This window comes from Cavia porcellus, unplaced genomic scaffold (assembly GCF_034190915.1).
Source record: "Cavia porcellus strain 051 isolate PalLab524CR breed Dunkin Hartley unplaced genomic scaffold, mCavPor4.1 scaffold_4, whole genome shotgun sequence".
NCBI classification, from domain to species: Eukaryota; Metazoa; Chordata; class Mammalia; order Rodentia; family Caviidae; genus Cavia; species Cavia porcellus.
Genome location: NW_026947487.1, coordinates 112,508,945 through 112,527,698, shown reverse-complemented (window position 1 = coordinate 112,527,698; position 18,754 = coordinate 112,508,945). Strand labels below are relative to the sequence as shown.

Genomic DNA, 18,754 nt, shown 5'->3' with positions numbered 1-18,754 from the left:
ACTCTGTTGGATTCAGTTGCCATCTTAACAATATTGGACGTGGGAACTTTAGGCAGAAATTAGGCTACAAAGGCCTTGTCCTTGTGGCTGGGATTGGGACCATGAGAAAAGGACACTTCTGCTAAAGTTCGAATTCAGCCTGGCAACTTAGTAAGCTTTTGTTTTAAAGTATTAAAAAAAAAAAAAAAAAACGGCTTAGGACATGCTCAGTATAAAGGCCCTAGATTGAATTCTCAGGACTGCCCCCCCCGCCCCCCTCCCCCCAAGAAAAGTAAGGGCGAGTTTGGATTCTTCCATTTTCTGCTTTTTTGCCCTGGCACGGTAAGACCACACAGAAAGACAGCCTGCTCCAAAGCCAGCCCCTGGACCTTTGACTGCTCTGCCTCCGGAGCTGTGGTTCTCGGGAACTGTGAGTCGGTACCTTTCCATTCTTTATAAATCACACAGTTGGAGTCTGCTATTCTGTTGCGGTGGCACAAAACAGACTAAAAGGGGGGCACAGGTGCTGTGGATTTGAGAGCTCCAGTTCAATTATTCACCAGCTGGTTCAGAGTTCACAGAATTATGGCGGCAGCAACAATGTTTCTTCTCATGTTGGTAATTTTGGAAATCAAAGCATGGCAAACCTTCTGCAGAAAGTTATGCTGAGACTTCCTGTCCAAATTGATTGATTTTATATTTGAGGGATTGGCTTCACAATGCCAAGTTAGAGGTAGGAATGAGAAAGCACACTTTCCTGAGAATGTTTATTTGGATTTTCCTTTCTCTGGCCCAGGGATGACGGCCCAGGAAGCTTCCAAATTGAGGCTCTGGGCTTTTGACTCTGCTCAGCTGTTGCTTGTTAAGATCTGTGTTTTTTGCTATTCATCATCAAAAATATATTCCTTAATGCTACATCAGGATTTTGCTCTGGTTGGTGCTGATTTAATATATTTTTGTTGATACTGTTGATAATTATGAAATTAGCCAGCCTTTTTAAGAGTGCAAAGTCTTTAGGAGGCAAATAATAGGGTTACCTGGATAAAAAAGAATAGATTTGTTTAAAGAAAATAGAAAATTTCTTTTGAAGCTTTGTGTTCCCTGATAAAATAATTTAATGATCAAATTACTTAATGAATTTATGGTTTAACAGAACATCATGCTCCAAGTCTGGGATATGGGGCCTAGAACTTGGTTCTTGTCCGTGAAAAGAAGAAATATTCTTAGTTTATTCACTAACACACAGCTCATTAATTCAATCAACAGTGTCTTATTAGCCCTTGTAAAATGGCAGGCTTTTTTTTTACAGAAATGCAATGATAAGCCAAAAACAAGTCTCCAATTTCTGAACTCTTGGAGTTCATAGCATAATAGAAGTAAATGTAAGTGTAAAACCATGTTTGTAAAAATTGTGTTAATATGGGAGTAAAAAGGCATCTTCAGACTATACTAAATGACATTTAGAGTATTCTAGATGAAAAATATCTTTCTAAAAAGAAAACGTCAATTTAAAAGGGAAAATTGTATGTGAAAACTGAACAAGCAGGAGTTACAGTATATTTCTAGTGGGAATTTGTAACCAAACTTGACTCTAACAGAGCTTATTTCTTACAATTTTCATTTTCTTCTTCTTTCTCATTAACAGAACCCCTAGTTTATTTGGAGTGACACAATACACAAAACAGTCACTTCCCTAGCATCTCATAGGGTCTGGACATCCATTTACAGAGTTCTAGCCCATGAGACTCACGTGGCAATCTGCTGGAGGTACTGATCCTAAGAGAGACCAAACAAGACCGGAGGTGCCAATCTGTGCATCATCTTACTTTGTGGATGTGATATCTGGAGCTATGGCAGTTGTTTTGTGATGAGGAGGAAATGCCAACAGAATTATTGAAATAATGACTTTGGCCTTATTAAAGTGCTGAAATAATGCTAATAATTTCCCACCTTCAGACTTCTTTTTGTGTAACAAATGAAAATGCCTAGTCACAAATCTGTGTTTAAGCGCATCTTCAGTTATTTGCCCTGCAGTTCTGGAACTCAGTTTTCTTGAAGTCTTAATTAACTGAGATATGATGAATGAGTGATATTTAACTAGGTGAAGAAGGAAGATATTCCAGGCAAAGAGAAAAACAAGTGCAAATGCTTATGACAGGTGGGAAACCCATGCCTATGAAAGGTGGGAATAAATTTGATTCCCCCAAAGCAAGGGGAAGAGGTCTGGAGCAAGAGGAAAGGCAAGACCTTGTGGGCTTTGCAGCCATGTTCAAATTTTGTTCCTAGTTCAAGAAACTTGGGAAGCCTTGGAAAGTTTTGGAGGAGAGGGCGGTATGATCGCATGTGTCTGTTACTAGACAAATATGACATATTTGTGACCTTTATACTATGTGATGAACAGCAGGGAAGAGATGCCTTCTTGGAGGTCGGAAAGGTCACTGTTGTTCTGGGTCCTGAAGAAAGAGGAGAGTTTCAGCAGACCCAAACAGGGAAAGAACTCTGCCAGGGGAGGAAATCTGGCCAGTGTGCAGGCATGGATTCAGGGTGCAGTTAGGTCCCCAGGAGCAGCTCGGTGTGACTCAAGTGCTTTGTAGGTTCCTCCATGGCAGGAAGAGAAGATGGAGCTTACATTAGAGGCATTAGCAAAATTAACAGCTCTCTAAAGCAAGAGCAACCTGGGTTATAGTGAAGCTGGCCGCAAACTAATCCAAATTGGGAAAATCTCAGCATGAAAAAGGTAAAAATTCTAGCTCAGTTATCAACCATCAGCACTCTGTAGGCAAGTAGAATCTAGTATGTATTTGCTCTACTTGGGCAGATTAAATAAAAGTTAGACAACCGAGTAACTGACTTTAGGCCTAAACTCATGAGTCATCTCCAGGAGACATTTAAAAATGCATGTCACCCTTCTTCTACAAACTGGCACAGTTTCTGGCCTCTGAAGTTGCATACCATCATTCTGGTTTGTAGAGTGAAATTTTGATCTCTAGATTTTTGAAGCTAGGAGCTCTTGAGCTTCCATTTCCCAACCAAAAGCTTTCTTTTCTACTGCTGTGTATTTTAATCTCTCTGTGCCCACTTTCTGCTTCAGTTAGACAACAGGTCTCTGCAGTCTCACCTCTCTTCGTGGCTTGGGTTAATCAGGATTATGTTGATTGCAAGAAGTATGCCCATCTTGGGAGCCATTGCACTGGTCACCAAATACTCAAGGTCTCCCCCTGCTGGACAGACCGCAGGAGCATGCAGGATATGCGTCAGGTCACCCAGCTGCTGTCCTGAGTCTTCCTCTACTGGGAAGCCGGACAGCACTTTATGTGGTTATTCTCTGTCAGCTCCAGAGTATGGCGCGCACACAGCCCACTTTCAACGCATGCTGAATGTGAAGACAAGGAGAAACGGGCCTTTGGTGTTCCATGCCATCTGGGGTGAGGGATTGTTGCTGCGTGACAATCCAGCCTATCCTGGTTGGTATACCAGCTCAGAGTGGCTCAAAGAGGACAGCTTGTCAGGCAGTAGCTTGTTGGAATTATGGGGAAGCTCACAAAATTTACAGAAATAGAAGTCAGGGCTTTGGGGGATTTGAATAAAAAATTATACGCAGATGAATACACACATGCATGCGCCCGCACACGTTCTTTCTCTTCCCTGCCAACATCCCCATTCTTTCTTTGTCCTCTCATTTCTTACCACTGCTTATCTTTCTGCTTCATTGTGTGCGCTGCATTCATTTGGAAAGGGTCCTGCCAGAAGCCTAAAGTTCACCAGCTACAATTTAGCACCTCCAGGAGAAAGTGCTTCATTGGCCCCAGTTTCAGAGGGCAACCACCAGAGAAGATTGTGATTGGCTCTGCCTGGGCTCAGGATGCTGCCCAGAGCCAATCACACCAGGACAGGAAGTGTCAGCTGTCCCTATTCACAGGTGAGCACATGTTTTTAACTCATGTGTATTCAATTTGCAGTTTCTTTGCAGGAATTGATTTAAACTATTAGCCACTATTTAAACTATTTAAACTATTGGTAAGTGTCAGTGTAGGGAAAACTAGCTAATGATAGTCTGCAATTCCACAATGTTCAATCGAGCAACTAATTTTTTCTTTGTAGACCCCAATTGGTAGTATCATTCCTCTCCTCCATTGTAATATTTACTTTTCTGTCTTTCTATATTACCTAGCACAGTGCTTTGTAGCCAGGAGATAGATACCCTTTGATTTTCTTTCATTAGATCAAATACAGCCTTAGTGGGTACAATTTGAAAGTGGGTTTTGTTGTTGTCTTAAGACAGTCTCACTATGCAGTTCAGGATGGCCTCCCTATGAACTCACTATGTAGTCCACGCTGGCCTCAAACCTGGCATGATCCTCCTGCCTCATCCACCTGAGTGCTGGGATTACAGGTGTGGACCACCACACCCCAGCCACAAGGATTTTTATGTTGTTGTCTTTTTTGTTAGAGCAATGAGCCGTGAGAGCAAAATGACTTATTGGAACAAATGGATAAAGGGAATGATTTTCACAAAATCAGTATTTCCCCCATCCCATCTCCTTTCATTGTCTATCAAAACATTTTGCTGAGGGTTAGGCGTAAAAAAAAGCAACCTGCTTGCGCACATCAGCCAGATGCTTTATGTACAATGAACCATGTGAGGAAGCTATGCTGTGGCAGTTGGGATAAGGTGGGGCCACATTGCCATTTTCTAATTGAGAATGATCTTTGGTCTGTAAGAACGGAGCTCTGGGGTGAAGTTGTTGTAGACAACTGCTCTCTGTTGCTGGAACCACATCCATTATATCTTTGCCCTCTGGTTCCAACTGTGTAGGTGAGTCTGGTTCATGAGCTGTCCATCAAATCGCAGTGTGACCTGTCTCATCGACAGCCCTGTCATTCACAGTAGATTTCATTAGTTTGCTAAGTGGTGAATGCATCTTAATCTTCAGTCACACCACAGAGCCGTCATGCCACACCACCTTGGCATCAATTTGTTTTTCTTAGTCTTGAGTCCTTCCTTGGCCTTTTTGTTGGCCACAGGGAACACCGGACCTCCTTAGCTGCTGCTTTAAGGTGTGCACTGAAAAAGCACAGCAGCAGCCTTTAGTTTTTATTTTGAAGCAGGATTGCAAATTGCAATCCTCATGTCTCAGCTCCCCATAGTGCCGGGGAACTTTCATGAAGGTTTAAGGGTTGGCCTGATAGTTGAAACCAATTTCTGATTTCTGCCCGAGGGAGCTTGCTGTCTGCTAGATAGTGCCCAGTCAGTAAAAGTGTGGACTTTGGCTATTTGTTGACTAAGTAAGAAAGACAGTCATGAGTTTGACTCAGGGCAAACCAGGGGATCTCTTAACCCACCTCTCTCAATCTTGTTCTTCTTCCTATAATCTGCCCTTTGTCTTGCTAACTAATTTTGACTGCCCTTACTTTCATGTGCTTCTTTTAAGATCTGATCCTATTTATTTGTTGCTTTTTTTTTTTTTTTTTTTTTTGTAGCCCAGGTTGGCCTTGAACTTGGGGCAGTGATCCTCCTGCCTCCACTTCAGCCTCCTGAGTGCTGGGGTTACAGGCCTCTGCCACATACTTGGCTTATCACTCTTACAAACTTCTTATTTCAAAACTTTTTTTATCTGTATTAGTCCATGTTTTCAGTACACACTGTTTACATTCCTTGTGTGGAGTTGGTGCACGTTCCTGACAGGTTTGGATTCCTTTTTTTAATCCCATTCCCCTCCCTTCCCCTTCCCCTCCCTCCATCCCTTTATCCCCTTTCCCATCTGAGAAACACTTATCTCCCTGCTCCCATTATCTATCTGGCGTCTTGCTCTTCATTCAGAGTTTGGATTCTCATGTCAGAGAAACTGTGTTAATTTAAACTTGTGTGTCTGATTTACTTCACCAAACACGATGGCCTCAAGGAGCATCCATGTCCTACTGTGGCTTGCTTGTCTTTCTTTATGACAGAGTAACACTGTGGTGGTTAAGGAGGATAGGCGATGTTTCGTGACAATCTGTCTTTGTTTTTATTTCACCCCTTCTTTTCCTTGGTCAGAAGTTTAGCATGTTGTTCAGCCTTCTCTTTTCTTTCTGTTTTGAGACACGATATCACTGTATAGTTCTGGCTGGCCTTGAACTCGCTGTGTAGCCCAGACTGGCCTCAAATTCAAGGCAATCCTCCTGCCTCGGCCTCCTGAGTGCTGGGATTGTAGATATGTGCCACCATGCCCAACTTTCTTCCTGATTTTCTTAGGATGCTGTTTCTTCAGACCGATACACAAGCATTACAGGACATTATAGGACATGGTGAGTGACAAGGAGATGATTTTCCAAAGCTTTAATCCTAGATTTTTTACCTTCCTTATTTAAGGGCTTTTAGACCACATATTGGAGGACAGCATCTTCTTCAGAGACATTACAAAGTTTGTGGATTCTGCCAACTCTTTTCTTTCCCTTCCTTCTCCTTCCTTCCATCCTTTCTAGGATAGAATTCAGGGTCTTCACTGGGCTTTATCATCAGCCTTTTGTTTATTTTTGAGACTAAATTGCCCAAGTTGGGTTCCAATTTGTTATCCTCCTGCCTCAGCATCTGAACATGCTGAAATTATAGATGTGCATCACCGTGCCTGGCTCTGTTAGACCCAGTGCGAAGGTACAGTAGTGTGCACAGGTCCAGGAGTCTCCTTCTCTCCTGTTTTCAAATAGCCAAGTGGAGACTGCTCGTGTTGGCATCTATCCCAGAAGATCGGTGCTGTCTCCCCCAGTTCTCCTCAGTCTGTAACAGCAGTGCCCTTTACCTTGGGGCAGGTGCACCTGGTCAAGATCTCCCGCCTCACAGGGAGACACTGTCTGTCACTGCCAACACCAATTCAGACCCGCTCTGAAGCCTCACCAACAACTTCTGTGGTCTCCATTTCTCATAGAGAGCGCCAAGTTCTCATTCATCATGAACTCTGCAGCCAGAGGCTGGGAAGGAGGTGCTCATCTTCCTCTTGATCACGTACACCGGCTCATCAGTTCCTTTGGTTTAACTTTTTGCTCTTTGTTATTGAACTATTTTAGAGATGGTTTTTTATCTAATCCCATCTTTAGGGACCCATGCTAAGACACCAGTAGTGACCCTTGGTTGTCCTTGTTCGGCCCTTGGAAAATGGAGGGAGACAAACACACATGTCTTTGTGACGTACTCTTGGAGTGGATGCCCTTTTGATATATGCTTTTTGCCCAAATTGTGCCCTCCCTTGATGGGAGCATTGGGGACCAGATGAAAACCTGCCCCTGCTGCCTGCTGGAACAGGTCTGTGCCTAAGTCACTTTCTTTGTCTCTGACACACAATGTCTGACCCCCACAATTTACAGGAGAAAAGGGTTATTTTGGCTCATGGTTTCAGTACACAGTTGGGTGGCTCTAAGGCAGGATGGCACAGCAGGGGAACAACTGCTCACCTCATGGTGTCCAGGAAGCAGAGGGTTAAGGGAGAAGCTGGGGAGAAAGATGTATCCTTCCAGGTCACAACCCAAGTGACCCACCTCTTTCAGACCAGCACACTGAGTTGTAAACTCATCTGTGGGTTAATCTTCACCCATCAGTGAGTGACCTGGTGAGTGTAGCCCTCCCATGACCCAATCCTTGTGATCTCATGAGGCTTTTGGAAGATACCTAGATGTAAATCATAACCCCATGCCATGTCACAGCCCCCTGTGGTTGCTGAGGTCACATAGTCTGTTTTCTGGCTGGCTTGTGAATTAGGACAATTAACCATGTCACTCTTTCTCATTTTTTTTTCTCTCCCTAATAAGGAAAAGGTCTAGGTTCTCTTTCTTAGGGTTGTTCTGAAGAAGATAAATGAGAATTACATCAACGGTAGCAGGGTGCTTGGGATGTGCTCAACCCAGCTATTCATTCATCAGAGTCATTAACAGCAAGAAGACCACGGTTATTTTGGAGCTGGCCAGGATGAACCAAATACAACTGAAGCTCCAGACTTTCAAAGTGACCCCACCTTCCAGACTGCATGTCTTTATTGCCAGGTGAAATTGTTTTCCACATACATCTCATCTGTATCACCACTTTGATCAAATCCAGGGTATATTTTCTTCCAAATGTGATACAAGTCAACATAGGTTGAATAACTCTAACCAACACCCAAACACATTCACATCAGTCAAAATTCACACTTTATTACTGTGCCATGAAAAGCACTAAAACTTAATTCTAAGTATTTGTCGTTAAAGTCTGCAGAGCACACAAAACACATTCAACATGGAATGAAAAAAGATGTTTATTTGAGAGGCAAGAATGATGTAGAATTCTTTGGTTCTAAAAGCCCATTTCCCTCAAGCCTAACGTTTGCAATTCCATCTCAAGCAATGAAGTTATTTTGTACAGTCTCATTAAGCATTTTAATCTAAACTGTATTTGACAGAACAACACATGGCAAAGACATGGGGCTGTAAAATAGTATTAGTTAAATCCAGCATTCCACTTCAAAGATAGGTTGTGCTTAATAGACTTATAAATATATGATCATATTTGAAACATACATAAGGATATACAGAAAGTAAAACAAAACCTACCACATTTAAAGGAAGACAGTAAGGATGAAAAAGCAAGGGAAAAGTAACCTTCCCCCCCTCCCCAATTTCAGTGTATAATCTGGGCTCTTTTTCTGCCTTAGAATTACTCATTTAAATTAGAAGTTGTAAGCAAATGTTGAGAGTGCAAACTGATCAGCTCCCTCGTCGTGTCTTTTTGGATCCTTCCCTAACTTCCAAAGACAGCTGTACTTGGGGAGTTTGAACAATGCAGAAGTAAAGCAGAACTGCTTCAGACAGCCTTGCCCTGATGTGGCAGGCAAGATACAAGCCCTGCTAGAGAAGGGAACAACTCAAGAATGTTGGACCAGCAAGGTAGGCCAAAGAGATAGTGTAACTGGAGTATCAGGCTGAAAGCTTTTGGATTGTGTAGCACCTAGAATCTCGACTTAGGGAATTCCCATCAATCCAATATATACAGTCATGCACTGCATGACCACATTCCAATCAGTGACAGGCTGCTGATGTGATGGTGGTCCCGTAGCATTATAATGGAACTGAAAAATTTCTATTGCCTAGCGATGGAGCGGTCCTCAGCACAAAGCACATGAATGTAACCTTGCTATTCATGTATTCTTGGTGGCACTGTGAAACAAACCTACTCTCCTGTCAGTTGTATAAAAACAACACAGGGTAGTACCTTATGCTTGATAATGGTAAATGATTACATTGCTGGCTTATGTATTTACTACATGCAATGATTTGAGGTGGCTTAATTATGTCCCCCAAATATCTGCAGGGTAGTAGGTTTGAGTTTTGGGAGGTGCTGTGGACCTCTAAGAAGTAATGTCATATAGGAGGTCCTTAGATGATTGGGGTCCTGCTGCTGAAGAGGACTGTGGGATCCTGTTTCTCGTTCTCTCCTTCCCTCTGTCTCCCTCTGTCCCTCTTTCCCTCTCTCCCTGTCTCTTCTCTCCCTCTCTCTCTCTCTCTCTCTCTCTCTCCCTAGCTCTGCTCTGGTTTGAAATTTGCTTTTACATGTGCTGCAACTATGATGTCCTGCAATCTGTCACCCTCACCAGAGAACAAGCCAATGGGGCTCCCCAATCTTGATCTTTAAGCCACCAAACCTGTGAGCTGAATCAACCTCTCCGTGGTAGCCTGTGTCAGGTATTTTATTTTAGTGACAGAAAGCTGATTAACACACTATAGTATACTTGTGCTTTAAAGCACACTCCTAGGTATAAAAATATACTGCCATGCAGTCTACCATGTCACAGCAGATGCCTTCTACATCTTGTGTTGACTGTGTCTCTTGACTGCATCAAGTCCATGTCAAGTGATTTACCCAGACCAGCTAGGTTTGATAAGAATACACAAGGATGTTTATATAGTAACAGAACCAACTAATGAACAACAGCAAAATTCTCTAATGACACATGTCTCAGAATGCATTGCTGTCGCTGACTACCTTAAACTTTCCAGAGAAAAATCTTCCAGGCCGCTTAAACTTGCTTTTCTTGATTGAAAAAATATATAAGGTGTTGTATTTTTTTTAATACAGACTAGGTCTCTACAAGTGAGTAGGACAAGAAAAGAGAAAAATAATTTGTTAACTCTGTTTGCAGAAGTCACTTTAACAGTGTACCATGGCTGATGGCTAGATTCTTATTTTCTGATCTGTTGTGCCCAAAGGGCAAAATCACAATGGAGCATTGGGACAAATTATCCAATTGTTATATGGCCATGGGCAATGATACTTGTGTTGTAATTAATTAATAGTGACAGTTTTGATTTATCCTTGGTGACCACCAGCCTATAAATCATGACTGATTGTGCTTGGAAGACACATTTGGGGAGGGCCATTAGGGGATGGTAAACTCACATATGTACCTCTTGCTACTACGGCAGACTTCATCACTCCACTTCCCCTGAGCTGACTGGGAGAACAGGACACAGTTTTCCTTCTTGCCACCATTGGGCTGTGCACGGTCCCAGTTCAGGAAGGAGACCGCCATTCCATTGACATCAAGAAACTTGCCTTCCGTGGCCATATCATTGATGCCCAGCCAAAAGTCATTGACGCCTGGCAGGCTCCTCTTACCATAGTCTCGGAGGGCATTGATTTCATCGGAGTCCCTGGGAACCACGAGGGTCCCTCCCTTGGAAATACAGTCTTCATTGGCTTCGTGGAAATGCTTCAGGTCTTCTGAAGCAAGGTAGCATTTCTTGTGAAATTTCGTGCCTCGGAGACAGACTGTGGAGGTGTGAAATGGGATATATTAAGATGTCCTTTGAATGTAATATGCCTATTACTAGACCTGGACAATAATGAGAAAGATTTGTGGGATGAATGATGTGTGATGTTAATAGTGAGCTACCATTTGTTAATTATTTTGTACACACCAGACCTAAGTGAACATATAATAATCATGACGTCATGTGGTGATACTTTTATTTATTGCTATTTGTCAAAATATTGCGGCTTCAAGAAAGTGTTAGTCGTAACAACTTGGCAGGTCCAAACAGTAGCCTACATAGTGTGTAACTTCACATTTACATAGACCCAAGTCTGTTCCGCCCTTGAAACATGATCTTTAAACCCATGGGCTGCTCGGATATACACTTCTAGCTTATATAGCTCTGCTATGTGCTCAGCTTCCTTGGGAATTTTGGAATCAGATGGACTTTCATAATTATTTAAAAACAACAAGATAGCAAAAATCTGAATTTGTATGTGGAGAGGCTACAGCAGTCCTTAGCAGATAGCTGAGACCTGGTAATAATGTTTAGGTTAAACAGGGTAAAACAAACAAAAATAGTTTCAGGGCAAAGCACTGGAAAGTCAGGCTCCAGTGCTGGGTTTAAGGCTCCTCCCTGACATCTAACCGTTGTGTAAACCTTATACATCTTATCTCATCTGTGAAATGCAGATAATCACAATAGCATAAATTATTGCAGGAGTCCATATTAGTTGTTGGAGGGTTAATGCTTATGAAGTATTTATAGTGTCAACATATGGACAAAGGTTAACAAAATTATTTCTCTTTTGGCATGAATATTTGACCTTACTGAAAGTTTCTAGTTCTGTACCCCTGGAAACCTGAAAAAGAAATTATGGCACCCGTGTTACTAGGTGGCATTGCATATGGTAAAAATGACCCAGGGTTGGTAACATCCATCTGAATTATAAATACCTGCTGGAAAGCTGTAACCTCACCCTTCTTTAAAAGTGTTAACTTGTATTAGAGTGGCTTTCCTGTGGGGGCCCTTGGACTCTAGTTTATGGGTTGGTTCCTGGGGTCAGAGGCGAGGGCTGTTTTGGAACTTCCCTAGTGTACTCTCATTTGGTCACCCCTTGGATAATTCTCATGGACAGTAGTGTTCTCAGCTACTGGGAGAACTTTCTTTTCCCATAGCAAAGGATACTGGATGGAACCCTACTTTGAGGCAGTACAAACCCATGTCTTTCTGTATGCTTTGAGCCAGTCAAGTGTGGCCTGGGAGAATCCTGTGACCCTGTCTCAGTTGAATCTCTGTAGATCTCTAAATGTCACTTAGTTAACAAAAAATATTTCCTTTTAGCCTTTAATGTATGTCTTTTACTCTGTTTGTCTACTTATTAGGGAATAGCTATCCATTGACTTTAAAAATGCATTCTTTTTTTTTTATCAGTACCAGGGATCAAATTCATGACTGCCTGCTTGCAAGGCAGGCACTTATACCTATACCGCTGAGCTAAATCCCCAGCCCCTAAAAATGCATTCTTGAAAATGTCTCTTTTTATTTCCATACCATCTATCGAAGATGACAAGTCAAGATGACTTCCCAACAAATTCCAATCTTCCAGCTTTGGGGTCCTTTAATATGGACACATCTCTGATTTGTTAGTATTTCTCTTAGGGCCAGAAATACAATTCAGTGGTGTAAGTACCTGCCTCGGAAGCACCAGGTCCTGAGCTCAATTCCCAGCACACACAAAAAAATTCTCTTAAAAAGGTATCACCCACAACTCAACATGTAGATTAGACTCATTTAAATCATTGGTAATGTCCTCCAGGAGGAGGTGTTGATGGGTGTGGAGTGTCTCACCTGTCTGCAGTGCTTGTATCTCCTTCAGTGCGTTGACTTCTCTCCACAGCTTTTCAACCTGCGACTTCAGATCTCCATCTTTCTCTGGGGGTTGTTCAAGAGTGGAGGGGGTAGATGGGATGGAAAGCAAATGATTAAAATAAAACTAAGTTTAAAAATAAAGAGTTGGGTTGTAGCATCCAAGGCTAGCTAGAGTGATTCTGATGAGACCAAGCCAAATGTACATGAAAAATAACACATGAAATTACTTAGGTAAGAAGATTCATGAGGACTTTATGGGAACCTTAGTGCTGGGAGTTCCGTCTGTGAGATGGAGCCCTGTCTCTCTCTCCAGCCCTATTCTGCCCATAGGCTCACTGACTGTCAGAAAATGAACAACCTTGGCCTAATCAAATTTCCAGAGCTGATGGGAACTCTCAAAAGATTAGTATCTTATGAGCTCTTTGGAAGCAGGAATTAAGACAAATCATAATAAGTAATAACCATAAGAAACATTAAAAGCCACCATACACTTTCTGCCAGGAGGTTAATTCTTTCACTACTTATGAGATAGATACTATCCCTAGCTCTACAGAAGTAGACATAGAGGCACCCAAAACTGAGCTAGCCTGCCAATGGCTGCCCAGCTAGACAGGGGCAGAGCTGGATGTGAATTTTCTGAGATTGTTCTCTTTCCTCTTCTGCTTTCTGTTTCTGCACAGTGACTGGCTCTACTTCCTTGGTCCCAGCAGGTGGCTTACATAGAGCAGAGGCTTAAAGCTTGACATAAACTATCCCCAGCTTCCTTTGTTATAATACCATATAGAAATTCTTATTTTTGTCCAAGATTTTTTAAAAGTCTCAAATCTGAATGTGCTAATCCATTGTCCCTGTAGAATACTTGCTTCACAAACAGGGCATTTTTATATTCAGAATAGGAAACTGCCTTCTGAGCTACCCAGGGTGGCTCTACATCTGTTTCACTCAGTGCTATACATCAGTTCTTAGAGCATCCAGTGGATCAGCTCAAAAATACAAGAACTCAAAGATTTCCTTACTGGGCCATTAGAACAGGAATAAATAGAAGGATGCATTTAGAATGCAGAACCATCAGCTGTTGGGGCCAGGCTTGCAAAAGCTGCTGAAGTCTTACTTGCAAGTTTTTAAGTTTCATTTGGACAAATATCATCCCCATCCAGCTTGGCTTTTTGCTCCTATCTATTTAAATAGGCAGCCTCCACTGGGAGACTGTAAACACTGCAATTAGCAAGAAGACACATGAATTACTAGTAGGCTCCTGGGAGATCATTATGGAAGTCATTATATCCAGGTAGCTTGGCTTCCTGCTTCTGTCCTTTGTTGTTAATGTGGCTGAACAAAGGGAATAGATGGAATGGCTATTGCACAGTGGAAATTATATTTTATTCATTAACATCATACATAATTTGTGGAGACCGATGAAGTAAAGTGCCAGGGAAATTTCGTGTATGGAGGTAACTCATTCAATTGCTATTTTGAGCCTCTTAAAAGGTTCCCTTTTACTTTATGATTGTTGTTATCCGGGATTAGATGCACTGTAGAAATGCAAATGAGTTTGGTAGAAGAAAATGATCACTAGAACCATCACATGATGTTGGGTGGCCATGTGAGTGGGAATGGTCACTTTTACAATGGACATGGGACCTGGACAGATGTTACTATTTGAAAATAATTGAAAAGTCTGATTATCTCACAATTTTACTTCTAAAAACGTACTATAACATCTTAGCGTGGGCATCAATACACGTGTAAAAAGCAATTCCTTGGCGATATTGCAGCAGAAAGAGATGTTTTGGAAAGCACACAAAAAAATTGCCAACAGTGAGCAGATTAAGTCACAACCTAAACAGTGGAATAGCATCCAGCTGTTGCAAGGAACGAGGTATATCTTACATTGATAGCTGCCCAAGATTCAATAAATGATATAAATTCATTTGCCTGTTGAACATTTTACGTAGCCAGTCTTATCACCTAACAGTGAACAGTAAATAAAACTGTGACAAGGATTGGGAGTGGAATCAAGGTGGGCATTTTTGATTTTATATACTTTGATATTATTTCAAGGTACTTAAATATTATAAATGTGTGTAGATTGGGAAAAGGCAGTGTAGAAAATATAGGCATTACTCTGCCTCCTATAGCGTCTACTTTCTTGGATTTAATGGCAGAGATAGTTTTGAGAGGTGATACTTAATCTGTGTATCCAATGGGTTTTTAAAAAAGCACCTGGGCTGTGGCAGCAGAGATTGACAAGAGAGACAGAGACAGAGACAGAGACAGAGAGAAGCAGGGGCAGGGAGAGAGTGCGTTTACACATTGCTGTCCTCGCCCACGTCCCTCCTTCCTGAGTGGTCACCAGTTTGCCACTCCTTCTTGGCAGTGAAATGCTGGCAAGAAAAATAAGCCACATCACCCAGCGTGTTCTTTCTTTTTTCTTCTTTCATCTTCCTTTCAGCAATGTGCTTTACCTTCTCATGAAAATATTTTAATTGTTCATTAAAAGAGGGAATAAGAAAGTCAAATATTTTATAAGGAAAAGACTCCACTTAGGAAGCCTTGTATCAGACCCAAATTTTATAATTCAGTGCCCCTGGTAAAGGGACCTTTATAATCCTCAAAACAAAACACAAGACAAACTCCCTTTGAGCCCACCAGCTGTCTGTGACGTCCTGGGCTGTAACCTTGCTGGTATTCTTGGCAGGATTTGTTTCTCTGGAGTGAAATTGATGAGGAAAGAGTGCTATGCTGTTTGTCTTGAAATGTTTTCATAGGAAAAAGACTCAGAGGATGAAATAAAATGTCACACTGTGTCTTAGTGCTTCAGCTGCAGCATATTGCAAACACATTACCCTCAACCCCATTCTTTGAAACTTAAAAAAATTCTTAGCCCAAGTTTATAATTTCTTGGAGAGTCAATTTCACCTCAAAATGTCTAAAGGACTAACTGGCCTTGCATGATCATATATTCTTAAAAAGTGGTTCAATTTAATTCTGTATCACATGAATAATTTAAATATATGGTATAGAATGTCTTAACACTTCCAGGGATATGAAAATACACCCAAATGATAACCAGTGAAACAAAAGAAGTCACCATTATCAGTGGCTCTGTCCTTTGCTGCATGATAAGGTTAGAGCTGTCTTACTATACGTTTGAATGGAATCACTTGATACTTATGAATGAGTATACTTTGCTAGTTAGCATGTTCCTCTTGCCCTGTCATTCATAAAATTTGATGTTCACACATCTAAATGAAGTCATGGGGTGAGCTTCCATTTATCTAAGCCAATCTGACCAAAAACAACACAATACAGAAACGTTTTATGGTATAAAACTATTTTCTTTTTCCACTAACAAAGTCCACCACCACATCATTCCTTTAAATACCAGGCCGTCTCAGAGAGTCAAAAGGTCACTCCACCCCCAGAAAGCTATATGCACATGATGGCCTGCTACTGTCACTCAGGAGGACAGGAATTCACCTCCCACCCACACCGAGGGAGCCCGGAGCTGCGCTGCACTGAAAAGTCCCCTTACCTTTCACACGGCGTTTGCTGTGTTTCCTAGTTTTCAATTTGGATCGGAGGCTGGTGGTCTGGTCTAGGAGCAAAGAGATGACCAGGATGCAAATTACAAGTCCATTCTTTGCCATGACTGTCAGGTGGGTGAGCCAGCAGGGCCAGCCCCACAGAAGCAGCTGTGGAACACGCAGAGGACAGGGCCGCACGGGCTGCCCAGGGGAGCTTTATAAAAGTGAGCTGGAAGGCTGGCTGGGATCCCACTGACGAAACCCTGGAATGAGGTGGCTCCTTCTTCCTGTGCCTCGCGTTGGGCTTTTCCTGTTGTTTGTGTTTCTCCTGCGCTTCTTAGTCCATTTGCTGTTTTGGAATGTATCAGCGTTAACTAAGAGTTCTGCCTGCTGTCTTTTAAGTCTGGGAAGGTTGGGATCTCTGTGAAGATCCAACACTTAAGTGTTTGATTTGGAGCTCTGAAGTTTATTAAATGGTCTGGAAAATGGATTCAAATTTAGTTTTCCAAGCACTGCCTCCAAAACCCAAAGAATGCTAGGAAAGTTACTGAACACACACACATAGTCACGTATAAGTGGGTGAGATGCCACAGCACCAAGCATTTAAACTGAGCGTATACATTCTCCTGTGTCCGCTCAGCTCAAGTAGAGCTTGGGGATGGCTTGCATAGTGGGATTTATGGAGATGGCTGAAGGGTATGCTTATTAAACTATAAGGCCTCCCTCTATTAGGGCTTTGTGAATGCAACAAGAATTGCATTCTTAGAGAATACATTAGAGTGGAAAGAAAATTAAAAACATGAATTACTTCCACACAAATCAATGTAATGTGTCAACAATAGACTTTTTCAAGTCCACACCATCTGGTTTTTTTCCTTGAAGCTGCTCCAAACATGTCAAATCACATTTCCAAGTGAATTATATAAATAACAAGAATACAATGAAAGGTTCCATGTAATTATTCTTAGCTTAATGAGCAGCTTTACTAACAAGTGCTAGGACTGGATCTTTTGCATCATAAACAATACATTTTCCTACAGGTGCAATCAGGAGAGAGTTAGACACAGGTGAATGCTCCTAGACATCCCACTTGGGGATCTGGGTGGCCAGGTGCAGGTGGAAAGCAATAGTTGAAGATTTGAAAAGTCTGAAGGCCTAAGCTCATTTTATCCCTTTCTTTTCTTTGCTTTGCCTTCCCTTTTTCCTTCCTTTGTGAGTAAACTAGGAAAGATTCATTTTGGCTCTGGTTTTTTTTGTCTTTTTTCATTTTTATCGGTACCGAGCATCGAACTCACGACCGCCTGCTTGCAAGGCAGGTGCTTATGCCGCTGAGCTAAATCCCTAGCCCCCGTCCGGTTTGAAGGGTATTATGCATGGTCAACTGGATCCATTGCTTTGGGTCCATGGCAAGGCAGTATATCATGCTGGAGCAAAGGTGTTCATCTCATGGCCAGAAAGAAGAGTCGGGGGTGGGGTGGGAAAGGTTGGGGTGCAATGTACCCTTCAAGACCATAGGCCCATCAATGTACTTCATCCAACTAGCCTCCATCTCCTGGAGTTGCCGTGACCTTCCAATGGAGTCATCAGGTGGGCTTAGGGCTTGCAACATGTGCACCTTCAAACACTTCAAATCAAAACTATAATGTGATACAACGGCACTTGAGGGCATTGTGGGATAGGCAGAGCTTCACATCCCAGTGCCAAGAGCTTATCATCTGTGTGATCTTGGGCAAGTCAACTTTATGAGTCTTTTCTCATCTGAACAATGAGTGCTTACTTTGCAGGACCTTGATAATAATTACTTGAGACAAGAGCACAATGTCCAGGACCTAATAAAATCCTCAGCATTCATCATGATGCATTCAGTTTATGGAATGCTAAGTCACTGTGGTCTTCATGGCAAGCTGAAGAGGTAAGAATTTCTCCCACTTTATGTGCAATTGAAAGTGAGTTTGAAAAATCTAAGTGATTTTGTCCAACATCACTAAGATTGCAAGGGCCTGAGTAGAAGTTACAGTTTAGCTATGATTGAATCCAAAAAGTGTGGACTGTGAAAATGTGCTTTGATTTGGATACAGAAAAATATTGATCTTTAATGATTGATCAAAAATGTTGTTTGTCATCTTCCTAAATTTTTTACTGTAAGAAAAATTTGCAAGTTACAAAACCATTATAGAAAGCTAAGGATTTTTCTTACATACTTGATCTATGCTATGCTCAAATTAGATTGATACGGATAAGGTATTTTTTTGCTTAAAAATATGTGTACATATATATTTAGTTGTTTAAAGACTTCTTTTTGTTTCTAGTAAGACCTCTGACACCTTTTTAATTTTTTTTCCTTATGCTCAATCCTAAAGCCCATGCTTTCTTCTTTTTAAAATAAATTAGTAGAGTTTATTTTTAAAGAAGTTTTGATAGACTGGCTTAGCAGGAAGTACAAAGAGTTCTCCCTCTTCCCACATCTGCATCCCAGAATTCACCATACCATTAAAATCTTAGGTCATTGTGATTTATTTGTAATAATTGATGGCCACACATTTATATATTAGTGTTAACTAACATCCATGATGAGCAGTAGAATTCACTATTAACGGTGTATGTCTGGTGAATTTGGA

At 41.6% G+C, this 18,754-nt stretch overlaps 1 protein-coding gene across 1 annotated transcript; it reads right to left on the bottom strand.

Annotated features, from left to right (window-relative positions):
- Positions 1 to 8,225: 8,225 nt before the first annotated feature.
- Clec3a (C-type lectin domain family 3 member A) lies at positions 8,226 to 16,514 on the bottom strand. Its single transcript, XM_003462851.4, has 3 exons — positions 16,145 to 16,514; positions 12,589 to 12,672; positions 8,226 to 10,753 (listed from the first exon to the last, which is right to left on the bottom strand). Exons 1-3 carry the CDS (start codon positions 16,257 to 16,259, stop codon positions 10,362 to 10,364), a joined length of 591 nt encoding a protein of 196 aa, XP_003462899.1. The 5' UTR covers positions 16,260 to 16,514; the 3' UTR covers positions 8,226 to 10,361.
- Positions 16,515 to 18,754: the final 2,240 nt, after the last annotated feature.